At 66.9% G+C, this 25,812-nt stretch overlaps 1 protein-coding gene across 18 annotated transcripts in view; it reads right to left on the bottom strand.

The window, feature by feature from the left end:
• The window catches only part of PHLDB1 (pleckstrin homology like domain family B member 1), a 50,436-nt gene that overhangs the window by 3,411 nt on the left and 21,213 nt on the right, over nt 1-25,812 (bottom strand). For 4 of the 18 annotated variants that reach the window (XM_059720082.1, XM_059720092.1, XM_059720080.1 and 1 more), the window contains exons 6-25: nt 24,268-25,772; nt 20,404-20,688; nt 19,987-20,124; nt 19,434-19,571; nt 15,835-15,963; nt 13,100-13,255; nt 12,862-12,972; nt 12,511-12,600; nt 11,364-11,492; nt 9,697-9,834; nt 8,749-8,928; nt 7,912-8,076; nt 6,681-6,797; nt 6,312-6,414; nt 5,187-5,231; nt 3,547-3,841; nt 2,024-2,114; nt 1,703-1,849; nt 1,140-1,359; nt 875-960 (exon numbers count right to left, since the gene is read on the bottom strand). In XM_059720082.1, the coding sequence (XP_059576065.1) occupies nt 875-960; nt 1,140-1,359; nt 1,703-1,849; nt 2,024-2,114; nt 3,547-3,841; nt 5,187-5,231; nt 6,312-6,414; nt 6,681-6,797; nt 7,912-8,076; nt 8,749-8,928; nt 9,697-9,834; nt 11,364-11,492; nt 12,511-12,600; nt 12,862-12,972; nt 13,100-13,255; nt 15,835-15,963; nt 19,434-19,571; nt 19,987-20,124; nt 20,404-20,688; nt 24,268-25,772 (4,268 nt within the window). Of the gene's footprint in view, nt 1-103; nt 194-874; nt 961-1,139; nt 1,360-1,702; nt 1,850-2,023; nt 2,115-3,546; nt 3,842-5,186; nt 5,232-6,311; nt 6,415-6,680; nt 6,798-7,911; nt 8,077-8,748; nt 8,929-9,696; nt 9,835-11,363; nt 11,493-12,510; nt 12,601-12,861; nt 12,973-13,099; nt 13,256-15,834; nt 15,964-19,433; nt 19,572-19,986; nt 20,125-20,403; nt 20,689-24,267; nt 25,773-25,812 lie in introns of those variants that run through there. The other 14 variants (XM_059720085.1, XM_059720083.1, XM_059720087.1 and 11 more) reach the window with 14 other exon arrangements.

Here is a 25,812-nt window from a genome sequence, read left to right as displayed (position 1 = left end):
ATGGGGCAGGGGTTCAGTCCTGACCAGGCTCGCTGCAGGAGCTGGAGGGCCCTGCTGTTAGCACCATCACAGCATGGGTTAGGGAGTACCCGGCAGCCAAGGGTTAACGGGCGCGGGGCGAGAGCCTTGTTAGTGCCAGTGCAGCCCGCGGGTGGATACGTACATTCGCTAGGCTGAGGTTGAAAAGTCCTTTCTGGTTAGGGGAGGAGAGAAAGGAGAAAGAGAAAGAGAGAGCTGGGGAGTCTGGCGCAGTCGTGCCGTCCAGCACGCCCCTCTTCCCCAACGGCCCCAGGTTGCCCTGGGCACTGTGCCGCAGGACCCAAGCATCCTGGGCCAGGTCAGCGAGGTGCCACGTGGTGCTCCACCGCCCTGCCCTTGTCCTCAGGCTAGGCCAGGCCCCCACAACACGTCAGCATCTGGCAGCCCCTTCGCCCAGTAACATGCCAGCTTGTGTGCCCTTTGGCAGCAAGGGGGCAGGGTCCTCCCAGGACCAGCAAGAGTCCCCCTCTGGCTTCCCCTTAGCAGCACCCAGCACAAGGCAGGAGGTCAGTGACAGGAGCAACCGGCAAGCTCCGGGCAACGCAGAGGCCGCTTCTGGCACCTGGGTCGGGGGAGCACAGGCTGGGCTCCCGCATGTGGCTGCCTGGCTCGTGGCCCGGGCCCCACGCGCCGCAGAGGACTCCACAGGGCCCCGTGCTGCCCTGCCGCACCTGGCTCTGGGCTGCAATGCAACAAGGCTTCATCCCCAGCCCTACACCGTGGTCTTGCTGCGTCTGCCCAGCACCACGGGGTGCCCGCACCTCAGTGCCCTGCAGGACAGCACCATGCAACCTGCCTGAGCCCAGCCCGCGCCGAGGGCAGGACCCAGCCTCACCTTAGCAGCGCTGCGGAGATGGTCGTAATAAACCTCCTCTATGGCTTGGAAATAGATCACTCCCTTGAGCTTCGTCTCGTGTTTGTCTGCACAGGAGAGAAGGGAGGGGCCCGGTCAGCACTGGGCTTCACAGGCCGCAGGAGAGGGAGCGCCCCACCGGGCCTGCGCATCCCCACGCAGGAGCCAGCGCCAGGGCTCGGGCTGCCGCATGCCCACAGGGCAGGGACGGGCAGACTGAGGTGCGGGCGGTGGATGGGGCTCTTACCAACGTAGTAGGAAACTGTGCGCTTCATGCGGTCGAAGACGAACCAGCGCTTCTTCCAGGACTTGATCTTGCCGCCCATCTTAACCAGGTAGCCCTTGCACATCTTCTCGCTCAGGATGACATGGCAGCACGTGTCCACGCTGTGGCCCGAGGACTCGATGTGCAGCTTCAGGTCAAAGTCCTCCTTGCGAATGGGCAGGTACCTGGTGAGGGGCCGTGCCTGGGGAAGCAGCACCGCCTGGTGAGGACCAGCTCAGTCCATGCAGCAAGCACCCCTGGGGCCACACAGACTCCAGCTCCAGCCTTCGGGGCCCACCAGTGTGGCAGGCTTTGCTCTGCTGGGCACCCAGAGCCAGGGATGCCTGGACCTGTCCCAGCCTCCCCTTCTCCCCCACACACGGCAGCCCAGACTTGCACCTCCACGTGGACCCAGCCTCCCTGGATCTTCTGTGCTCAGCTTCACCTGAGACGGCAGCAGAGCAGGCCAGAGGACTGGGCCACGTGGCTGTGCCTGCAGGCTGGGCCAGAGCCATGCTGGGGCCTCCCCGCCTGCCCAGCCTCACCTGGGAAAAGTGCTTCTCCCGCATCTTGACCTCCTTCTCAACCAGCTTCTGCCGCTGGGCCGTCTCATCCTGCAGCCGCCGCTCCAGCTGCTCCCGCCGCCTCCGCTCGTCCTCCAGGGCCTGTCGCCGCAGCTCCATCTCCCGCTCCTGCAGAGACAGCCACAGGCTCAGCCCACGCTGCGCTGCTGCTGGGCATGGCCGCTGGCTCCCAGCATGTGTGCATGTGCGGGGGCCTGCCCCATGGCATGTCACCACACTGTGCAGGCGCGGCAGGGCTGCGTGGAGCACACCCGCCCTGCCAAGGCACGGGGCCCCACTCACCCGTGACTCCATGAGGCGGGACTTCTCCGCGTGGGCCTCCTTCAGCATCTTCTCCATCTCTTCGATCTTCCCCACCTCCATGCCGCTGGCACTGCAAGGCAAAGCTGGTGCCATCGGTTCTGGCCAGGAGCCCAGCAGCTCCACAGGGCTGGGAACCACTCCAACAGCCAGCAGCATCCTGGGCACAGGCTGAGCAGCCAGGCCAGGTGAGCCCATGCCCAGGGCTCAGAGCCAAGGGAGCAGGTCTGCATGTGTCCCTCCCTGACCTGGGCTCCCCAGGACAAGCAGACAGCAGCTTCTGCTGTGAGAGAACAGCCCCAGGTGCATTCAGAGACTAGGACCCCAAACCTGCCTGCCCCCCCACCTGTCCTTCTGGGAATGAAGGCATCCCAGAGAGCTGACAGCGTGCAGGGAGCGCCCAGGCCTCTGACACCCTCCTGTGAGTCCTGGTCTTATTGCTGATGGATGGAGGACAGGACCCTGCCCCATGTGCCCTCACCCCAGGGCAGCGCAGGCGCCGGAGAGTCCATCCAGGGAAATTCCCTTCATTCAAGCAGAGCCAGGACGTGCTGCAGGCCGGGCCATGCTGCGGCACCGGCACTGGGCACATTCTCTGGCGCCCTCGGTTTGCAGCTGTAGAATCACTGGAGATGCACCCCTGCCCCAGGGCTTTCCCAGGCCTGCCCCACGCTGCCCTCCCATGCAGACGCTGGGACGTTTCAGAGTCCATCAGCCCGGGGTCACTGCCAGCACTGCTGGGGGTGACTGCCATCAAGGCTCCCAGGCATCGTGCCAGCCAGGGCCACCAGCACTGGCACCTGGAGCCCTGCACCTCTGTGTGCATGCCCAGCTGGGCCCAGAAGCTGGGCAGACATGGGCACCGGCACCCTCCCAGAGCAGGTGTGGGCGGACAGTGCTGCCTGCACTGGAGGATCCTCATTCTCATGCTCCCAAGGCCCTGAGTTTTGACCAAGGCCTCTTTCTAATGTCTCCTGCCTTGGCAGCTGCGAGACCTGCCTCTCCCAGCCCAAGCACTCATGTCCTTTCCAAGGACAGCAGCAGCCTGGGCAGTCCCCTGCTCCCAGAGGTGCTGGGCTGGGCCAGGCTCTGCAGGCTTGCTGGCCCCTGCAGAGCAACCCAGACAGCCCTGAGCAGCAGCATGTGTAGAGCAGAGCGTGGTGGTGCATGTGGGATGGAGGATGGAAGCGGCTGGGATGAGGTGTCAAAGATGCTCAGAGATGGCTGCCCCCGCCTGACTGGCACCGGCACTTCGTGAGCAACAGCCAGAGCCAGCGGCAGACAGCAAGCCTGGACTGGCACAGCCTGCCAACGCCTCGGTCTGCAGGGGCTGGGAGGGAGTGGGATCCCTGGCTGTGTGTGGACACTGCTCCAGGGCCAGCTGCGGTGCAACAGGGCAAAGGGGTCCCGGGCTCGCCTAGTGCCAAGCGGCTGCCCCCAGCCACAGGGACCCCTCTCCTGCACAGGGCTGCCACTTGGGGCAGGGTGGGGCAGGCCCGGGTTACCTGGACATGTTATCGGGTGAGCAGGCTGAGTTGTTGCCGGTGGAGACACTGGTTTCCAGGCTGTCCGAGCTCTCCAGGCTGAGCGTGTCGTAGGCATGGTCGGGGTCCTCAGCCCGGGGCCCGAGGCCGTGCGGGGGGTGGTGATGGAGGATGGAGTGATGCATGAGCGGAGGGTAGGAGGGTGGGGGGAAGTGGGGCGGCCCGTGCAGGGCTTCCCACTGGGACTGCGCCTCAGCTGCCGCTTTCTGCTTCAGCTCCGCCAGGCGCCGCTTCTGCTCCTCTATCACCTGCTGACCTGCAGCTCCGGGGAACAAGAACAGAGGGCAGGTCACCGGGGAGGGCAGCACTGGGAGTGCCACGGCACAGCACAGGGGGCTGCAGCATCTGCGACTCCATGTTCAGTCGTGCGGGGCAGGATCAGCAGCATAGGGAGTGCATGGCCGGGCAGCACCTCCCGCCTGGGTGAGTCCTGTGGCAGCACCGTCCAGCAGGGCACGGCCGGCCTCCATCCTGGTGTCATCCTCCACCCTGCCGATCTGTGCACGTGTGCAGGTGTGCGTGCATGAGAGCCGGCTGCCAGCCAGTGCCTGTCCCTGATCTAGCACGGGAGTCTGTCTGTGCCCCATCTGTCTGTCTGTCCATCCACCCGGCAGGGCAGCCGCAGTGGCACGCGCCACTGCCCGCCAGGGCTCGACCCCCTCCTGCAGCCCCACCCGGGAGGTGCCCCCTCCCCTGGCCTGGCCGGAGTGCTGCAGTTAGCAGAGTGAGTGCGATGGAGGCGGATGAGATGGGAGCTGCGGTTATGACCAGGTGCGGAAGCAAGGCAAGTCCCCTGCTGCGTGTCAGGGACGCACATCATGGCCTGGTCCCAGCTTGTGCTCCCAGCCTGGGCCAGGCGGGTCTGACTGATGGTGCTGAGCACTGGCAGAGCACACTGGCCCTGTGCCACTGGAGCCCAGCTCTTCCTAGCAGAGACCCTGCCTTTCCAGGCAATCCCCCACCCCAGATGCACACGCAGCCACAGTGCCCTTCCAGGACCACAGCTTGCAGCAGCCACCCAGGGGCAGCTCTGCCTGCAGAGACGTGAAGAGTGGGGACAGCAGGGAGGTGCATGCGTCAGTCTGGCGGGTGCAGGGCTGGGCAAAGCAGTCACGGTGGGAGCAGCCTAATGCCGGGTTTGCCAGCCCCATGCACCTTGTGCTCCGAGCTAGCAGGGGCCCCGTAGGCCTGGGAGACGGAGGGCTGCCAGGAGGCACACGGACAAAGCCAAGGTCCTGCAAGGGCTCCAGTACATGCCGGGGCAGGAGAGGGGACAGGCCTGAGCAAGGCAGGGGCATGGGATGCACCGGGCTCCTTCAGGCCTGCCTCTAGCAGGGGGAAGCCGGGGCTACAGAAGCAAGGCTGCTGGCCTGAAGAGCACCAGCCCCAAATGCACAGGGGCCAGCTAAGGCATCCCTCCAGCCCCGGCACACAGCACAGGGCAGCTCAGCACAGGGACAGCACACACTTGCACACATGGACGCAGCCAGGCCCAGGCTGACTGTGCCCCCTTGGCAGAGGGTATCAGGTGCCTTCAAGGAACAGCCAGCCATGCCGCTGCCCGGGCGCATCTGGGAGGCCAAGCCTTTCCAGGTGTCTACCTGAGACATCGTCTGGCTGCAAGGGCTCCGCGGGGAGCGAGCCGGCTGGAGACGCACCGCGCCATCAGGTGGAGAGAAGGGAGAAGCGAGAGACTGTGAGAGAGGCACTGCCCACCCTGACGGGGTCGGGAGACAAGCGGAGCAGGGGCTAGTAGCGCTGCCCCTGGGACCTGGCCTCACAGCCCTTCCACTAGCTCAGAAGGGCCCCCGTGCACGCCACGCCGCGCCACGCCACGCCACAATGGTTGGGCAGACTGGCAACGGCAGCCCTGTCGTGGCAGCAGGAAGCCTGGCCTTGGGGCCCTGGGCAGAGCCACGGCCTCTCCTGCCGAGCATGGGGCTGACGGTGCCCAGTGCAGCTGAACTGCAGCATCAGTGGGAAACCCCTCCTGCCACACGCCCAGCCCTGGCCACGGCCCCAGTCCTGTCCCCAGCCCTCCTAGGATCCCCCGGCCGGGTCAGCTACTCCGAGGGCACCCAGCCTGTTTGCAGGCCTGCCCTGGACCTCCCCCTTGCTCCTCAGCCCCACTGGCAGGGGCCAGGTGGGGTTCAGAGCATGCTGGATGCAGGCCCGGGCCCCAGCAGGGCTTGGTAACGCGGGGCAGAGCTGAGTGCATCCCAGGGCCACCAACACCCAGCCCGAGGCCGGCTGGGGGCAGGAAGGGCTACAGCCCCGCAGGGATCACTGTGGATCGTGTGCATCTCCTCCTCCCCCAGCCCCAGAGCAGTGCCGAGGAGCACGCAGTGCTCAGGCTGAGGGGGCTGGGGCTGCAGCGTGTGGCCTGCCCGGACCCCCCGGCCCTGCTCCCGCTGCACCAGCTCTGCGAGCACACAGGGACCCGGGGCCAAGCTCATGCCCTTCAGGAGGGTGGAGCCGTGCCCAGCCCTGGTGAGGGGCTGCCTGCACTCCACTCGAGGGTGGGGGGTGCCCATTGTGGCAGAGGAAAGGGGATGGAGTGCCTGGGGCTCGCAGGAGGGACGTGCCAAGGGCCAGTTGGGCCGAGCGCTGGGGACAGGCGGGAGCCCTGCCGCCCCACGAGGAGGCAGGTTCCAGCCCCAGCCCGGCCGTGGTGTCGCTTGAGTGCTCCCTGGGCAGGGTGCCCAGGCTTGGGCGCAGGCACTCACCCTTCTGCTGCAGCGCCCGCTGGCGCTTGGCCTCGATGTCCTGCAGCGTGGCTGCCAGGTTGCGGGGCAGGCTGCCCGTGCTGTTCTGTGGGTGCAGGGAGCCCTGGGGGCGAGAGGCAGGATGAGGATGCCCTGCCTGACCCACCCCAGGCCTCTGGCTTGCCCTGCCCACAAGGCCATGACCATGGTTTGGGGCAGAGCAGACCCACTGGCAGAGGTTGCCAGGGGGGAACAGGGCCTCAGGTCCCACCGGCTGCCCGAGAGTCCCAGGGCAGCTCCCAAAGCAACGGGCCAGACCACGTGCTGTGAGGAGGGCAAGACCGAGCCAGTGCTCCCCGTGTCCCCCACACGCCAGCCCCCAGCCAGTACCTTTGGCGAGGAGCTGCGTCCCAGCGTGGCCACGCTGAGCTGGGAGGATGACGGGGCCCCAACCCTGGCACATGGGAGCGAGCTGCTGCTGTCGCTGTCCAGCTTGGCGCGATAGACCTGGGCAGGAAACACTGCGACTCAGATGGGTACGGGAGGACAGGGCACAGGCCCTGGCACCTGCTCACCAGTGAGGGCCCCCCCAGCATCCCTGTGATGACAGCTTCATGGCATGGGAGCCTCCCCATCCCGCGGAGAATGCCAGGGCTGCGGTGGACTGTCGGGCACTGGGTTGAGCAGGAGCTGGCCGAGGGGACAGGCCTGGAGCCAGCGCTGTGCCCAGGTGTGTGGGGCACGCGGCAGCTGCATCGGCCCCAGCGGCAGGAGCACGGGCACGGCAGCCTTCCCCTCCTGCCTTGCACTGCCTCATGAGGCCTGGCCCATCCAAGTGGACCAGCTGCTGCACACGCCTGCTCCAGGCAGACCCAGTCCCCACGGCTGAGCACGGGCACAGCAGCCTTTGCCTTTGGCTGCCTCACGCTCCCCTCTCTAATGGGGCCTTTATCCCTGGCAAGTGGCCTGGAGCTGCCATGGTCCGAGCCAAGGGGGTCTGCACCACTGCAGGGGAGGAGCTGGTCGATCCCCCGGCTGAGCCCATGGCGAGCGATGGAGTGCAGAGGTGCCCAGCAAGCAGGTGGAGAGTCACGGAGGAGCTGGTCACCTCTGTACCAGCCACAACCACCAGCTCCCGCCAGTGCACGTGCGAGCCAGCCCTGACTTCAGGCGCATGCACCCTCACACAGGACCCCGCACAGGTTCCAGCCGTGGCTGCACGCTCTCGCTCCCCAGCAGGGCTCGCCCAGATGCCAGCCCTGGTGCTGGAGTCACAAGTAGCTCCAGGCTCAGACGAGACGAGCCTGGGGCTCCACTGGCAGGAGCCAGCTTGCCAAGGCACCCAGCAGATGCCAGAGGAGTCTGCGACATGGCACGGAGCAGGCACAGCTGAGCCAGGTGACAGGTGTGCTGGGCAGGGCCGGGCCGGGCACCAGGAGATCCAAGCCACGACCCCAGCTGGAGCGTTCCCGGTCCGAGAGAGCCAACCGCAAATGTCCTTAGGGCTTGGCCCCTGGGGCCATCTCCTTTCCATCCCGCCACCCCTGCAGAGACTCAGGCCTCCCTAGCTCGTAGTCTGACAGCACTGCCCTGGCCCTGGCCTTGCCCCACAGGGAGTTACCTGGAGCGGCTTTCGAGAGGAGTGAGCTTTAGCAGGAAGAGGAGGAGGGGAGGAGGGAGGAGAGGCAGGGGAGGAGGCCTCCATGCCAGCCATGACCTCCTCGTACCACTTCTCTAAATCGAGGGCCGGGAGCTGCCCCGGGCTCCCTGCAAGCTGCTTCTCCATCTGAAGAGAGAGGGGGCAGGAGACAGAAGACAGGACAGAGGGTGGAACAGCAGGGGCAGAGACGCGGACAGAGAGAATGAAAACCAGCAGAGCCCTGCCCCAGCCCAGCCCTCCCCACACACGACAGGACCAGTGCTGCCTGGGGCCGCCCGAGCCAGCCCATCCCGTCCCATCCCGCTGCACAGGAACCATTGTCTGTCACCAGTCCCTGGCCTGGCGCTTCACTGTGCCAGGACAGCTCCAGGCGCCAGGCCCCATGGCCGTCACACCGAGCTGGAGCAGGCACGTGCTGGGGAAGCAGCAGCTGTGATGCTCGATGCTCAGCCCAAGCCGCCCTGTTCAGGTCTCGCCAACTGACAGGGCTGGGCCCAGGGCCCGCGGCTCCGTCTGACAGGTGGGGGGAGCGGTGCCAGAGCAGGCAACGGCGCAACGCTAACACTGCAAGGCTGCAGCAAAGCCGGCGAGCAGCGCCGGGGGGCTGGCTGGCCCAGGTGCTCTCCAGGAGCTGGAAGGGTCACAACCTAATGGGCTCAAAGCAGGGGCACGAGATCCACCCTTGGCACCATCAGAGCTTCCTCTCGGGTGCCACGAGCCCTGATACCTGCCAGCAGCTGCTGTTCCCCACAGAGAGCGCAGAGTGGAGGAAGAAGGAGGGGGGGCACAGACACAAACCTCTGCAGAGATGGAGGAGGAGCAGAGAGGCAGCGCAGGAGGAGGAAGGCAGCCTGCAGGTGAAGCAGCTCGAGGGGCGTAGCTGGCAGGGTGGCAGCCCGGGGTGGGAGCAGGAGGGGCCAGCACTGGGTTGGCCCTGGCGCTGCCCAGGATCCCTGAGAGCTGCTCAATGGTCACGTACTGGGCAGAGAGGAGAAGCAGATAAACGCTGAGGCTGGGGCAATGGGGGCCCGGCCGGCAAGGACGGTGGCCATCCTGGGGGCATTTCACTTTCTCGTGGAGGTCACGCAGCCCATGTAACTGGCTAGCGTCCCTTGCCCACCCACCACCTGGCAGTGTGGACCCACAGGTACACAGCTGCATGGCCTGGGCCTGCCCTTGTTGGTTATTTGTATTGACTTGGGGGACCCCTTAATGCTTCCAAGAGGGGTGGAGAGAGGCCAGGACAGATGCAGCTGGCACTTCATGTGGTTCTGAGGAGCCACCTCTGTGCTCTGCAGCCCTGGCACGGGGCTCCCTGCCTGATGACATCCCACCACCCATCCCCGCTGAGCTTGGGCTGCTCCCATGTGCCTTGCCCCAGGATGCAGCCCCCAGCCCACCCGAAGGACTGCAGCCCCCAGAAGCAAGCAACTGAGACATTAACTTATTTCACATCAGCTCCTCTGTCCCCAGGCCCCAAGGCTGCTGCCCAAGAGACTGCAGGCCCCGTTGTAAAGGAGAGCAGAAGAGATGAAGATGCTCCAGCCACCATCAGTGCAAGGGAGAGTCTTCCCTGAGCCCAGACCAATGTGTAGCCAGGGGAGCACAGGGAGGGGGAGTGCCAGGCATTGCCTTCCCTGGACCGGTCAGGCTCACCCTAGAGGGAAGCGACCCTGGGAGCTGCTCAGGCAGAGCAAGCCAGGGGCTGGGGGTGCGCAAGCACAAGAGCATGCTCGGAGCAGGTACCTCGGTGGCCACGGGAGGTACCGCAAGCAAGAGCGCACGGCACGCAGCAGCAGGGGCAGCAGCAGAAGCTTTAGTATCCAGGCCAGGGCCGTACACGGTGCTGCAGAACCTGAAAACGTCAGACAGCCTCATGTACTCCTGGAGAGCCGCGGCAGAGAAGGAGGAGCAAAGTTAGATACAGGCCAGCGAACACCAACAGCCCTGCGCGCCACCAGCCCCTTGCCTCACGTGTCCCATGAGCCCAGCTGGACTCCCTGGCATATCCCCCTCCCTGGCCTCTGGCCGGGGAAATCCCCAGCCTGCCACCCCACACGCAGCCAAAGAGCTCTACACTGCAGACTCAGACCACAGCAGAGTCCTGCCAGCAGCCAGGGTGCCCCAGGGCAGGGCAGGGCACGGCCTGGGCACCAGACCAGGAGTCTCTGTTGGCCCCACTGCTGTCTGCCCGGCTCTGTCTCAGCTGCAGCCCCTGGCAGGGCACAGTCCAAATACCCATGGGCGGGTGCTCCCCAGCTGCCCTACCATTGCACAGGGCATTTGGCCTTCGTGCTGCTGCCACTGCTATCCCCGCTGGCTGGGGCGGAAGGGTCCCCGAGTCAGGCCACCTCCCCCAAGTCCAGCCTCCAGGTCCAGCTGCTCCTGCAGCACCGAGACCTGTGCCAACGGCCCCCCCAGGGCCACCCTCCCTTGCTGGGTGCAATGCACAAGCCCAAGGCAGTTTGAGACCAGGCGCCCACCGCTCCTCTGGCATCTGAACACAGCTCAGCTAGTGCCAGGCTGGCTGCCCAGCAGCACGTTCAGTGGGAATGCAGGGAAGAGGGAACCCCAGACAGTGCATGGCCACTTGTACACACCAAACTCGATGCTGCCCCCAGGAGCACCCAACACCTGCCACGGGGAAGCAGCAGCAGCAGGGAGCTCTGGGGAGCCTGGCCACAGAGCCGCTCCTACAGCCAGCTCTTCAGACCCAAACCCTGGGGGCACCGGCATGCTGACCCCAGGAGTGTCTGGCTCCCCGCTGACATGTGGGCTGGCTGCAGCATTAGGCATCTGCTGCCCAGTGTCACGAGGGGAGAGGTTTGCCAAAGAACCAGGCTGGCACTGGCAGAAGCCTGCCACCGAGCATTCCAGCCGTGCTGGCCAGCCTGTGCAGACACAGTGCCATGCGGCGCCCCCGTCACAGCCCTTACGAGATTTTCAGAGAAGCAGAAGTGGACAGGAGGCTGGCGGGGAGCATGCAGGGGTGGGAAGCAGGCCCAAGGCACTTGCAAGGGAACAGCCTGTGGGACGCACGGCCAGCTCTGTGCAGCGGGCTCGCAGCAGGGAACAGGGCAAAGTACAGCTGCGAAGGAGAGGAGAGGAAGGCGCAGCTGGGCAGGTTGGGGAGCAGCTGCAGCCAGAAGCCACTGGGCCTGTCTGTGTTGCAGCCCAGGAGCTCTGAGGGTGCAGGGGAATTACTGGCTTGTTAGAGCAGAAATGCCCCTGGAGAGGACCACATCTGTGCCTGGCTGCAGGGCCTGTGAACCCGAGGCAGCACAAGCCCATGGAGGGGAAGGGGCAGCCTGCCTGGCCCTGGACAAGCGGGAGCGGGCAGCAGCCTGGCACTGCTGTGTGCAGGCAGCGGGGCCGCGAGCGAGCGAGCAAGCACGTGCAGTTAGTCCCGTTACCTCTTGCATCGTGGGGCAGGAGCGGGCAGAGGAAGCAGCAGCTGGGGAAGCAGTGGCTCCGGGCAGGGGGGGCTGGGGCTGAGCTTCCTCCAGCAGGTCATAGTGCTCCGAGATATGAAGCGTGTCCTGCTGGAGGGTAAAGGTCGTGAGGGCAAAGTGGACACACGCATCGTAAGACCCAAACAGCCCCAAGAGCCCCTTCCCTTCCACGGTGCTGCAGAGACCAAGAGGCGATGCAGCCTAGTGGAAGACGCCAGTAGCTGGCCAGCCCCTGGGCCAGGGCACCCAGCACACAGCCTGCTGTGATGGAGACCCCCGGGGAAAAGCACACGCTGCAGTCCCGAGTGCCCCGCTGGCTGGGCACCCCTCGACCCAGGGGGCCCAACTGTCCACAGCAAGGAGCCAAAGGGCCCAAGTTCCCTGCAGCACAGAGCCGGCTCCTCCACGCGGGCCGGACGGGTCCAGGTCAGCCCAGCCTCGGGAGGGACCAGCAAGACGCAGCCCCTGCTGGTGCCTCTGGACGTGTGATCTGCCAGGACCCTGGCACCTGCCAGACAGGCCTGCCGCTCCCCTGGCCCAGGGGCAAGGGCTCACGGCAAGTGGTTCTGGCCCAGGTGGGCGCCTGGCATTCAAGATGAGCAAACCTGGCGGCCACGTGCAATCTGCTGGCCCAAATCTGCCCTGTGCACACCCGCAAGCTCCCTGAGCCCAGGGGCGCTGGCTGCCTGCCCACAGACCCCACCATGCATGCAGCTTGCCAGGCTGCAGCTTCACTCCCCAGCACCTCCACGAGGCTCCAGCCCCAGCGTCGGGCAGGAATCAGCCCCTCATGCCCTGTGGGCAAGGTGGGAGCAGGGCCCAGCTCCAGCTCCGGGCAGACCCACAGGCCAAAGGACAGCCCTGACCAGGGGTTGAATTTGGTTCCAGGTGCTTGCAGTTCCCCCACCTTGCCCATGTGTGGAGCAGGATCCCTGCCGGGAAGGGGTGTGCTGCCCCTGCCACGTCCCTGCACAGCATGTCCCAGCCCGGCGGCCACCAGCCTCAATGCCCGCGGTCACACTGGGCCGAGCACAGCGTGCGGCTCTCAGTGGCGTGAGGTGGCCGGTGCCGGGAGGAGCTCCCCCAGTCCCCCGAACCCTGCAGTTACCTCCTTGAGCGCGGATGAGGACCGGGGGAAGCTCCTGCCACCAGTGACGAGGTGGTAGCGACGCTCGAGGGAGACGAGCTTCTCCTTTTCCTGGACACACCAGCCAGGAAGGGACAGGGACAGATGTCAGCGCTCATCACAGCACCTGTCCCCAAGCCCAGGCAGCCTTGCCCCCCACCCACAGCCCCTCCTGTCAGCGCCCTGCCCTCAGCTCCCCACCTCCCCCCAGCCGCCAGCAGCTGCCGGCAGTCCCGGGCATAGGGCCTGGCCCAGGCACGTGCAGGGCTGGCAGTGGGCAGCGCTAGCGACAGACCCGCCAGCTTGGGCTGGTGCCCCAGCCCCAGGCGTTACCTTGTGCAGCAGCTGCAGCACGGTGCTCTTCTCAGCGGCCAGGCGCTCCGAGTCCTGCGCGGCCTGCAGCCGGATCTGGTTGGCCTGGCTCTCCAGGGCGGCCACACGCTCCTGCGGAAGATGGAGCCGGTGAGCGGGCAGCAGGCGCCAGCGTGGAGCAGCAGCACAGGCCAGGGACCCCCCACGGGTGGACATAGGCCAAGGGCCGTTCCTCCGCCCTGCCAGCCCCCGTGCACACCTTTCTCCTGGCCACGCTGCGGTGACACTCGGCCTTGCTCTGCAGCAGCTGCTGGCTCACGGTCTCGCGCTCCTCCTCCAGGCGACTCTCCTTCTCCAGCTGCTGGAACTCCAGGTCCTCGAACGCCTTGGTCTGTGTCTCCAGGGCCTCGACCTCCTTCAAACACAGCGGCAGGGGCTCAGCCCGTGGAGCCCAGCACCCGCCTCCCTGCTAGGGACACCACCACGGGGCAGGCCCCGCGGGCGGACGGGCAGGCAGGTTGAGGGTACCAGTGCCCGGCTCTGCAGCAGGAGGGAGGGAAGGAGGGAGGCTCCATGTGCCGCCCACACCTGCGTAGCGCCGGGGCAGCACTGAGCACGTCAACTGCTTCCCTGCCCCACCAGCGCCCACGAGGCTGGGACACTGCCAGGCAGAGGGGTGAAGGCTGCCCTGGATGTCACCGCCCCCTGCTCTGCCCTCTGCCTAGCCCTACATCGCACAGGGCACTGCCTGCGTCTTGCTAATGCCGCAGCACAAGGAGGGCCTGGGGACGTGGGGGAGCCTGGCTCTGTCCAGTCCAGGGAGCACCAGCTCGACTCAGCTCAGACGGGCACAGACCCAGGGGCAAGGACCCGCCAAGCTTGCAGCCCAGCAAAGCCGCATGGGCAGCGGGAGCCCAGGGCAGCGCGGCGCAGGCAAGGGGGCTGGGCAGAGCCAGGGCGACCTGGTGGGAAAAGGCCTGAGCAGAGGGAAAAGCGCAGCCCCTGGGGTAGGGGGCTCGGGGCTGGAGTGGCACCAAGGTGGCCGGCCTGGGCAGCCAGAGGAGCACGTTGTCCAAGACAGCTGGGATTGGGGGAGCGTGTGCTGGTCAGCCACGGGATCCACCCCAGCCGATCCCCTGGGGGCAGCGAACCCCCAAGGACCCATCAAGTCAGACGCCATTAACCACCACTCTCAAAGCCTCCAGAAACCCCCAGCCCAAGCCAGACCTCACTCACTCCATCCCTGCACAGCGCCTGCTGGCAGCCAAATCAGAGCCCCGGCCCTGGGTGCAGCGCACCCCACTGGGAGAGGGCTGGAGGCTGGGCTGGGCACCAAGCCATCAGTGTGCAGAGCCTGGACTGCGGCGCTCAGTCCACTCCTCCCTGGAGCCTGTCAGTGCCTGGCAGGGCCGGCAGCCACCCAGGGTGACGTGTGGGGGCTGTACAAGCGCAGCCGTCGTCTTGCAGTGCTCAGCTCATGCCAAGATAACCTGTCGCAGGCCCACCGAGGCACAATGCTCCTGGGGCAGGGCTGAGCCTGGCTTGAAGCCTCTGCCCTGCTTTGCATCACATGCAACAGCACCTCTGGGGCAGGCTGGGTGCACACAGGGCCGCATGTTCCACGCCAGCAGCAGGGGTGCCCCGTCCGCTTGGGCAGCCACGTGCTTCTGCTGAAGCCCCGGGGCTGCTCTGGCCACTGGCCAGGCCTGCAGCACCCATGCACGATGCACGGGCCCCCACACCAGGCAGACCAGGCCAGGCTGCCCTGGCCGAGTGAGGCGAGCAGGGCATGAAACAGCTGCGCATCCAGTGCTGCAGGTCAGGTCCTGCCAGCCGAAGCGCAGCGGCACAGTGCAGGAGCTGGGCTGTGGCCAGGGCCTCTGCAGCTGGACTAACGACAGGGCCGTCGCAGGGCCCAAGCCAGGGCGCTCCGTCCCCACGCAGACCTTCAGCACCTGCCCTGCTGGATGCTCCCTTCCTGGGCTGCCATGCCCACGTGCCCATGCCAAGCGCTGGGCTTTGCGGCTGGGAATGTCAATCCCACTGAGGCGCAGGCCAACAGCGGGGCCTGCACCACGGGAAGGACCAGCCACATGCAGGGAGGGTGGCCAGATCTTGCCTGGAACATCCCAGCAAATGGGAAGCGTGCTGCACCGACAGCGACATCACACGGACTGGACAACCGACACGACCACAGGGCCGTAGGACCCGACGCACAGGCATGCACAAATGCTCATGCCCGTGGCTGGCCTGGCCTCCCGTGGCTGAGCTATGCTGTGTCCAGGACAGACGCCCCTGGGCAGCTGCCCCACCCAGAAAAGCTGACACCCAGGCTCGGGCCCCCTTGGCAGGGCCGTCCCTTTAGCCAGCCCAGCGGCCCATGAGCGGGTCAGCTCCTCTGCCCCCCGAGCTGGGACTGCAGCAGCTCCCTGACGCAACCTGCCTGCTCTGTGGCAGGGAGTGGGCCGGGGCAGAGGCCCCGCTCCAGAGCAGCTCCTGAGGGGGCTGAGCTCCAGGGGCACAGCCCTGCCCTGGCATCGCCCGCCGACTGGGCTCGACGGCAGAGCTGGCGCTGGTGCTGGCGCGGGGCGAGTAGCTGTCTGCTGCCCTGCGGGGCGAGTGGCGCACTTCCCACTGTGGGGTTGAACAGTCTGGCCCTCGCACCCAGATCCCCGGGCCAGGCACCGAGCGCGCCGGACGCGCTGGGCTTGCCGCTCTTAGCGTCCTGGAGAACGGAGGGGGACGAGGGGAGGCTACAGCCCTGCACAGGGAGGTGGGGAGGGCCACGACGCCTGCAGGCAGCAGAAGCCTTGCTCGCTCTGCCCAGCCGCTGCTGTGCCAGCTAGACCATGCCGAGCTTACCAGTACCGCGCACCTGGGCGCCAGCCTCCTCCAGCCTGCGGTGCGGCCAGACGGCGGCGGCTGGAGATGGAGACGCGAGCCTGGCGCTGGGGGAAGTGGGCCGTGGTCCCGAGGGCGGGGTTAAACACTGACCCTTCTCATCTGGTCCTGTAACTGCTCCCGCATTGACTCAGGGCAGTTATCAAGCTGGCTCTTCGACTCATTGTAAAGCGCCTGGAGTTTCTCTAGCTCCTTCCTTTCAGCATCAACCTTTGCCCTCTCCTGAATCGGGGAAAACAACAAACAAAACACAAAAGAGAGAAAACACTTCTCAAATGCGCGCCATGCAGAAGCGGAGAATTAGACAGTGCTCAGGCAGGCGAGGCGCAGAGGGCATCTTCCGGAAGATGAGAAAGCAGAAGCACGGACCCAGGGCTAGAGGGTTAACGTGGTTATTGCTCCAGGCTGGACCTCGGTCTCCATCTCAGGACAGAGGCTGAGCAGCGAGCGCCACAGCCCAGTGGAGATGGACAGGAGCCGGCTCTGGGCACAGCCTAGCCCGGGGCCGGCGCAGCCACCAGCAGGGGCACGCAGCAGCGCCAGGCATCCTCGCTGGCCTCGGGGACAAGTGTTTTACAGGGTGTAACAGCCCCAGCGAGGCACCGAGTGTTTCAGCCGCCCAAAGACGGGGGCAGGAAGGGCAGGTCAGGGCTGCACGCCCCTCTGTGCAAAGGGGCGACGGGGGTGCTGACCGTGGAGACCGAGATCCAGCCCTGCTGTAGTTAATGCTGGGCCCGTGGGTCGTGCTGCAGCGAGTTAGTGACACAGCAGACCAAGGGGTGCTGGCCTGTTCTCCACTCCCCACGCAGGCGAGCTCTGCCACTGCCCTCTGTCCTGCAGAGCGACACGACGCTGTGCTGAGAGGCTGGGCCTGCCAGGCTCTCGCCACCACCAACCAGAGCCGGAACGCAGCACCTGCGCCAGGTCCCTAAATGTCCTGCACTCTCATAGCCCCTGGAGGAGAGGGACTGTTGCACTCGTGTCACAGGTGGGGAAACTGAGGCAGAGAAGGGAAGTGACTGACTCATCTCCTGCAGTGAGTCAGCAGAACCAGACCACAGGGGCCCTACTCACCAGAGCTGACCCCACGACAGCCCTCCCATCCCACACACGCTGCCCCATGTCCGGTACGACTGCGGGGGTCCCTAAGCAGTGCCCAGAGCCCGGTCACAGCACAGGTTGGGGCCCGCAGGCTCGGACACAGCTGCTGGAGAAGCGCGGCTCTGCGGGGACTTTGCTACCTAACATTTTGCTCCAGGGCAAGGGAGCAGGGAACTGGCTTTCAAGCAGATGTCCCTGGATGCCCTCCCCTGGGTTGCTGCACTCCAAGTGACACTGTGCATGCATACGTTCACACATGCACACAGAGACGCATGCACACACACATACATGCCCCCTGCACATGCACACTGCGTGCACACACACACCACACCATACACAGGCACGCACACGCCTATTCATAGCACAGAATTTTCCATGCCAGCCCAGCTAGTCACATCCACCGAGCTCAGTTGCTTCTCAGTGACAAAGGAATTCCTGGGCACTGATGCATGGCCCGTCCCTGCAGCCCCCTCCCACCTGCCTCCCTTCGGCAGCCCCCAGGCACCAGCCCCAACGGTAGGGGGCTGGCACCTGGCGCAGTGTACAATGAGGCACGGCACAGAGCAGGAGGGCAACATGCCCAGCTAACGCACCCTGCGCATGTGGGGAGAGGGGCACGTCGCAGCCCGGCTCTGAGAGCACCCCCGCATCCCCGGTGCCCAGACTGCAGGCAGAGCTCTGGGGGACAAGGCCCAGGGAACACGCCAGGCGGGGGCTCCCAGGCACAGGCACCTGGCAGTGGACACTGGTGCCGGCCAGAGGGGACAGGCAGGGGACTGGAGGACGCCTTCCCCGAGACCCTGTGACCGCAGCACATGGGCACTAGAGCTGTCTGAGGCAGTGCCAAGGATGGGGCCCCCAGGCCACAGCAATGGGGCCGTGTCAGGAGATCAGCCCGCCCTGGGCCCCAGGCCCCTGACCTCCATCCTGCGAGCAGCACGCCATGCTGCCAGAGGGCAGCCCAGCTCCGCACTGCTTGGGGAGGCCCAAAAGCAGCCCCAGCCCAACACCCTCCTCCAGCAGCACCGGGGCTGAACTCCAGCCAAGAAGCCTCAAATCAGGAGCACTACGTGTGCCGGAGCAAGTCTCCCCTGCCTCGCACACCTGCAGCAGTACACCACTCACGCGCATGCATGCACACGCGTGTCACACCAGTGTGGAGCCAGAGCACAAGGGGTGCTGTACCTGGCCCTCTCCGGCCTGGCCAGAAGACAAGTGTTAGGGAGACAAGGGGGCCCATGAGGAGCCGGGCCAATGGTTAGGTGCGACCCAGGCAGGCAGGCAGGGTTAGAGGCAGAGCTCAGCGGCGTTGTCAGATCAGAGGGTCAGAGCAGGCCGGTTAGAGCAGCAAGAGATGGAGGCAGCGCGGACGTGGGAGCATGGTCTCTCTGGGCTCCATGCCCGGGCAGCCAGCGGCTGCAAGCAAGGGCTCGTGGAAGGGCTGGAAGAATTTCAAAAGAAGAAACGAATCCCCGCAGGACAGCTGGAGTGGCAGCGAGGAATCCCCGCAGGAGCCGGGCAAAGGTTCTCAGGAGCTGGGCAAGGAGCAAGATCCTCACTCCAGCAACATGGCAGGCGGTCATCCCCCTGCCCCGCTTCCCCCTGTGGGGCTGGGCTGCCTGAGGGCGGCGAGGGGCTTCTTGGGGCAGAAGCCGACAGGGAGCAGGGCACTGTCTGGGGGCAGGATGGGAGGCTGCCAGGGCTCCACTGAGAGCATTGCCTCCAGGTCGGTCGGTTGGTCGGTCGGTCAGGTGTGCTTGCATTGCAGCGGGGCACAGCCCTTCTTCAGAGAACAGAGCAGACAGCAGGTGGGGAAGGGCCTGGGTGGGATCGCCTGCAAGCCCCAGGCCCCAGCCCCTTCCCTGCCTCCTGGAACTGGTCTCAGCCGAGCCAGGAATCCACAGCCCCACGGCGCGTTTCTGGTCAAAGGCAGGCGATGCTTTGAACAGAGCGACCCAGTGCCCCAGCCTGAGAAACACCACAGCTGTCACCACCACGTGCAGAGCTCCAGGCTCCATGGGGCGGACAGAGAACGGCGAGCTCATGACACCTCCTACACCAAGGCCACAGACAGGAAGAGAGGGGGTGCAGGCCCGGGACCCGGCTGCCCCTGACGGGAAAGCCCTGGCGAGGGCTCTGCCAGCAGAGTGGCTACCGAAGTGTGCCCCAAGCACTGAAAAGAGCTGCACTCCCGTAGCAGCACCAAGGACGGACAGAGCTCCTTAGCCAGCAGCCCGTCTGCCCTGGACCAGGCACCCAGACAGAAGGAAGGGAAGGCGCCAAGAAGGGAGGGGCTGGCTCATGCCCCCACACAGAACCGCAGCTCCCAAGGCTCTGCCCATGGCAGCGGCACATGGGAGAGGCTCACGCAGCCAGGACAGCACCCCAGAGCAAGGGGCTCGGCCCCGGGGGACAAGTCTAGGGCACGCCAAGCGGAGACCCCGAGCCACTGTCCTCCAGGGTCAGCGCAGGCCGACAGAGCAGCCTCCGCAGTGGGGGTGCGCGAACAGGGTTCTCCAGCCGACAGGACCGAGCAAATGCGCTGCAGTCGTTGCTTCCAGGCGAGAGGAGGCTCCGGCTGCGGGGTTTACCTTGTCGCGCTCCCTCTGGACGGCAGCGTCCAGGCCGGACAGCTTCTCCTGAAGCTGCTGAGCCATCTTCTGCTCCTGCTGCAGCTGCATCAATTCTGCCTCGTGCTCGCCCTGCACCAGGGCCCGCTCCATCTCCGCCTGTGCAGACAGACCCAGTCAGAGAAGCACAGCAGCCTCTGGCCAGCCACCTGCCACGGCCATGGGGCCTGGAGCCCAGCAAGGCTCTGCTGGCAGACAGGGCATGGAGGGACCAGGGCTGTGGACCATGGCTCAGATTCTGCATGCTCAGGGCCCGTGCAGCCCCCCTGGCCTGGGCCAGGCCACACCAGGCTGCAGGGCAGCTCTGACCCATGGGGGTCTACACCCAGAGGATCACACAGGGGGAGGGTCTGGTCTGCTGCCTCCTACTCAACCTGTGGAGGGCCTGGGGGGGCCATGCTGGACCCTCAAGAGCAAGCCCCACAGGACCTGGGGGCAGGCCAATGCCCTGGAGCCCCTGGCCGGGAGCACGGCCCTTGCGCCCCTTCATGCACAGCGGCCCTTGGCCCCTCACCTCGCGGGACGACTCCTGCAGCTGCTGCTCCAGCTCCTTTACGCAGCACTTGAGCTCATCCACTCGAACCAGCACCTGCGCCCGCTCCTCCTCCAGCAGAGCTGCCTCCTTGGCCCTGCCCCCCGTGGACTCCTCGTGCTGCCGACACAGATGGGCCAGCACTCAGCTGAGCTGCGCAAGGGACCTCGCAGGATCCCATGGCCCCTGCCACCCTTGCCACAATGCCAGGACAAAGGCAGTGGGTGCTGCAATGACCCTGTCACCAGCCCCCCACACAGCACTCACCTGGTACACCCTGCCTGTGTCCCTGTTGTTGGCCTGGCAGCTCTGCCCAAGGCCCCTTGAGACCCTCCTCCCTGGGTCCCAGGGCCCTTGCCTCATGGTGGGTGCTCTCCCTGCCATGGGACAATCCCTCACCTCATGGTGGGTGCTCTCCGTGCTGCTGCACTCCTCCTTGAGATTCTCCTCGTCCGACTTCTCCAGGTTCTCCATCATCTGCCGGTGCACGAGGGGTTCCCCATGCTCCTCCAAGGAGCGCCCGAGGCCCAGGACAGCCAAGCCGGCTGAGCCTTTGGAGGGCCGCCTGCCTGTCAGCGTGCCATCGCCAGAGAAGAGCCGGTGCGCATCGCCCACGTCTGCGGCCCCATCAGTGCGGCTATACTCTGCACACAGGTTCAGGATGGTCTCCAGGCGCTGGCGCTCCTGCAGGGTGAGGGGGTATCAATCAGCAGGCTGCTCACAGTCAGGGGGGCCTCGCCGAGCCTCCAACACCACCCACCCCTGCAGATGCAGGCACCGCTGCCCGGGACCCCCGGCCTTGCCCTCAGCTCAGGGACACCACAGCCCACGCCGCAGCAATGCTACAATGGGATGAAACGTTGACACACCAGGCTGCGAGGACACCTTCCCAGCCCTGGCACGCTCCGAACGGCACCGAGTCCCAGGCAGCCCACCCTGGGCACTAGCTCCACGTCTGAGTCTGGCTGGCATGGGGCTGCTGAGCCCTGCTCTGGGACCATCACGGGAGCCCCAGGGCACCCCGGCACAGGGCCCAGCAGACAGGGTGATTGATTATATGTGGAACAGGGTGAGCGCCCCAAAAGCCAGCCCCACGAGGCTCCCAATTCCCAGCAGAGCAGTGGGGCAGGCACTCACAAACGTGGCAGGTCCCAAATCCCTGGCTCTGCTCTGGGGCCTGCGTGGGCCTGACAGACGGGGCCAAGCACCAGGGCGGGGTCCGGACACCTGCTCAGCCCCAGCCGCAGCTCAGCCAGCCCCGTCCCGCACCACCTGGCCCTGCCTGTCACTGCCGGGACGCCGGCCAGGCCTGCACACCTCAGCCCTGGCCTGGGCGCGACGTGGCACGGTGCAGCGGCAGAAAGCTCTGCTGGGCACAGCTGCTTGCCCCTGGCTGTCAGGATGGCACCACATGGCAGCCACGGCCCAGAGCATGGAGACCTGGTCCCAGGAGCCCGATTTGGCCCAGGTGGAGTTGCAGCCCAGGCTATTCAGCAGCTGGGAGTCTGCGGCTGCGGGACAGACAGGCTCACCCAGGACACCGCATGGGGAGGGGACCCCACCTGGACTGAGTTAAACCCCAGCAGGCTGCATGAGAATGCTCCTGATGCACGTCAGCTTTGACCAGTTCCACCTGGACCCAAACGCAACCAGCCTTGGCATGAAGCCTGACGCCCATCGCAGGGCACCTAAACCATCACCTGGGCCCCAGCCCTGCCTGGCCCACAGGGCCCAGGGGGACTGACAGAGCCCTGTCCCCTCTGGCCCGGCCTCAAGGGAGCCCCTGCTGCTCCCTGCCCTGTGCCCCTATGCTCCCCCGCTCCTGCGCTGCACCCCCTGCGTGCCCCTTGTCCACACACCAACCGCAACAACCAAACCTCAGCAGTGCCAGGCTGGCACCTTGGTCACCCCGAGGGGCTCAGTCCTGCAGTCGCAGGGCCCATGCTGCCCAGGCCCCATGGCACCCCTGGTCATGGCAGGACACAGGTCCTGTTCATACATCCATGCCCGGGGAGGTGGGAAGGTGCACGCACATGCACACACACATGCGTGCACACACATACTTGCTGCACACCCCACAAGCCTGCTGAGCAAGGCAGGAGGCTCCTGGGCTGGCTCATCACGGAGGCGCGTGCCTACGTGACACAGCGTGCCCTGCACAGCCCGGCCGCACCCTGGCCAAATGTGCCTCGGAGCCATCTCTGTCTGCTGGCGCCAGGCCAGGGCGCTCCCACGCTGCGGGAAGGACTCTGCCCATAGCGCCCGGCAAAGACGCTGGTCTGCGCCGCAGGCTGCAGGCAAGCCCATGTGCTGGGGCAATGGCAGGACCGGGGGGCTGCCCCAAGCGCCTGGCTCTAGCTGTCTGCCAGCCCCATGCAGCACTCACCCCCCAGGCCCTGTCCCAGCAGCCCAGCCCCAGGTGCTGCTTCCCCTCTTGTCAGGTGGCGGGGCTGGTCCCAGAAGCGCTTCTCCCCCTTTCACGGGGCTGGCCATGGCAGTGACCCCCTGCCAGGCAGATGCAGACGCAGCTGCCCTGTGACCTGAGGCTGCGGGAGGAGTCGGGCGCTCCGCCAGACACAGGGGCACATGCACGCGTCTCTGCAGCGTCCCCGGGGGACCCTGCTGGCCTGGGGAGCCAGGGGTCCAGCCTGCTCAGGCACTGGCCGCACTGCACAGATGCTGCTGCCAACTGCCGCACAGGTCAAGTGCCCAAGTGAGGTCACCGAGGAGCCCAGCTGGCGGCACCGGGCCTGGCCGGCTCCGCGCAGGGGGCGGGGACGGAGCGGCACGCGTGCTGGGGACAGCTCCAGGGCAATGAGTGCCAGGCACAGCATCACTATGGCCATCGCCCTGCCCCCTGCCCGAGGCAGGCAGCACAGGGACGGCTTCGTCCTGCACCTGCTGCAGACGCGGCCCCACCCCAAGGGAACAGCCAAGGCCAGGCCAGCCCCACGGGGGAGGAAGGGGCACTGGGGAGAGCGGAGGGGGGAGCCCTACTCCTTCCTACCCTGCCTGCCCCGCATGTCTCCAGCGAGGTCGGGGTGCCCCCAGCAGGCCCCAGCGCCACGTACTCACGGCGGGGTCCTGCCCTCTTCCACGGTGCCCATCCAGGCCCTTTCGCCCTCCTGACCACCCGCGCAGGAGCCCGCCCGTGGGGCACGTGACCGGGCAGCAGCCGGAGACAGACTAATTACAGAGCCAGCCGCGCGGGGCTGGAGCGCCCGGCACGCACAAGCCCGGGGCTATTTCTGGACAGTGAATCAGGCCGTCTGAGAGCAAACCGAGTCAGTGCTGAGTAAACAGCCTCCTCCCCCACTGCCAGCCACGCTGTGGCAGCGGCCCCCACCCACGGCCGTGCTCCTGCGGCGTGGGCCTGGGCTCTACCCACAGCCCGGGAAGGGGAGCAGGTGTCGCAGGTCAGAGCCAGACGCCCAGGCTCCCAGCCCGCGCCCTGGACTCACGGTGCCGTGCTGGGCAGGGACCCTGCACCCACCCCCACGCTGCAGCCTCCGAGGGATGTCTGCTCAGTGCCCGGCGCCCTTCCCGCACCCCCAGGCCCCACGGCAGCACCCACGTCACCCAGGCAGGACAGAGGCCCGGGCGGGACGGGCCCCACCCCTGCCCTGGAACAACTCTAAATATAGGGACTCTGCGCCTGCAAGGCCTCCGGCAGCCCGGGGAAGCTCTGCACCACGCACGCACTGCAATTACCAAGGCCAGGAAGCTAACCACCAGGGCCAGATGCTTGGCTCCCTGCCCCACTGCCCCCACGCTCGCATATCCCTGGCCTTGATCGCAGCACAGGCCTCGCAGACAGGGCCCTGCCCCCAGCTCCCAGCCTCGCAGCTGAGTGCTCAGCCCCGGGAGCATCCGCACAAGCAGCACCCACCGGGGACGGTGGCAGCGGGTGGGTGGGGGCCACCCATGCAGCCCTTGGCACTCACCCACCAGCCTTGACCGCCAGCTGGGCGAGGCCACAGCAGCTGCCACTTATGGCACAGACCCCCACCCTCTCCAGGGGACCCCCCAGGAGTGGCTCAGCCGCTGCCCAGCTCCAAGCCGCCTGGCACGATGGTGCCTCTCCAGAGACGCAGGCACGCCCCAGCAGCCGGCGTGACCCTGGCACATCTACAAGGCCGGCCTCGTGCGCCGACCAGGCACAAGCACAGCCTGAACCGACCACGCCGCCCCTGCCCCAGACACCCTCATGCTCCTGCCAACCCTGCCCCCGGCCCCTCCGCCGATGCCCCCGCGCCCCCTCACCAAGCGCTCCATCTCCTGCTCGCGCAGCCGCTCCTCGCGCTGGCGCCGGTGGTACTCCAGCAGCTCATCCTCATTGCCGCTGACCTCTGTGATGCTGTTCTTGCGCTCCCGCGCGCCCACCGGCAGCCGCAAGTCCCCCGACAGCTTCCTCTGCACATGGGGGCTCTGGCGGGGCGAGGGCACAGCCAGCGAGCCCAGGCTGTAGGCAGGAGTCAGGGTGCCACCAAAGCTGGGCCTGCGCGGCGCAGGCAGCTCCGCCGGGAAGGTGGGCGAGGGGCTCCTTGCTCGCACGTTCCTCCCTGCTGCAGCCAACGAGGCGAAGGAGGAGGCATCCTCGTGTCTCTCCAGGGGCCCGGCTCCCTTGCGCCGGCCCCGGGGGCTCTCGGGGACCTCCCTGACCAGCCTGGCCTGCGGCACGGGGCTCTCTGGCGTGGTGCGGGCATGGGCAGATGGGCCAGAGGGCAGGGGTGCGGCGCGGCGCGGCAAGGATGGGCTGAGGGGAGGCAGCTCCCTCATGCTCTCCCCGCCTCGCCGGCCCAGCCGGGGGCTCTCAGGGGGCTGCAGGGACCGGCCGCCCTGGTTGACATGCACAAAGCCAGCAGCCTCCACGGGCTGGAAGGCCCTCGCCAAGCCCTGGCGGGAGGGGCTGGGGGCCAGGGGCCTGTCGGTGCCGGGGGGCTCCCGGCCCTCTCGGAAGGGGCTGGGCGGGCGCTCCTGCAGGGCCCCCATCTTCAGCCTCTGGGCAGACGGGCCCTGGAGCTTGGGCACTGGCTGGGGGCTGCTGGGGACGCTGGCAGGCTGCCCGCGGGAGCCCCCGGCCGCAAAGTCGCTCAGGCTCGCAAGCACCAGGGGCACGGGCTGGCCGGGGGCGCCCAGCTGCGGACTCTCGCCGGCTCTCCAGGCCTCGGGACGAGGGGCGCTCCTGCCGGGCGTGGGGCTCGGGGGGCTGCCCTGCACGGCCCTGCGCTGCATCCTGGGGCTCCCCTCAAGCCGCGCCTCGCTCGGGGCCACCCCGCCGCTCCGCAGGTCCAGGCCGCAGCCCCCGTAGGGAGGGGGGGGCGGGCGCTGCAGCGGGGGCTGCATGGCGTGGTTGAAACTGGAGGAGCGCACGGGCACCACGGGCGGGGTGGCGGGGCCCTGCTCCTGGCTGCTGGGCGAGGGGCTGGTGTAGCTGCCGCTGCTGGCAGGGGACGAGAGCGGGGAGAAGGGCGGGGAGGTGTTGTCGTAGCTGGAGCCCACGGACATGGCCCCGGGGCTCAGGGGTGGCGACAGGAAGTAGCGCCCGCCCCCGTTCACCACGGGGGACTCGGGGGACCGGGCGCCGGCGGAGAGCTTCTTGCTGGGGGCCCCCGGCTCCTCCCGCGCCAGCGAGTCCATGATGTCCTGGAGGTCCTTCTCGATGGAGCTGACCAGGGAGCTGTGGCTGGGCCGCGGCCGCTCCCCCAGCCCCTGTGGCAGCTCGCTCCGGGGCAGCGCGTGGTTGCCGTTCACGAGGCCGTCCGACTCTGCGGGAGACACAGGAGCACGCGTTAGCCCCGCCAGCCC

The sequence above is a fragment of the Alligator mississippiensis genome, chromosome 16 (genome assembly GCF_030867095.1).
Source record: "Alligator mississippiensis isolate rAllMis1 chromosome 16, rAllMis1, whole genome shotgun sequence".
Taxonomy (NCBI): domain Eukaryota; kingdom Metazoa; phylum Chordata; order Crocodylia; family Alligatoridae; genus Alligator; species Alligator mississippiensis.
This window is presented reverse-complemented; position numbering and strand designations above follow the sequence as displayed.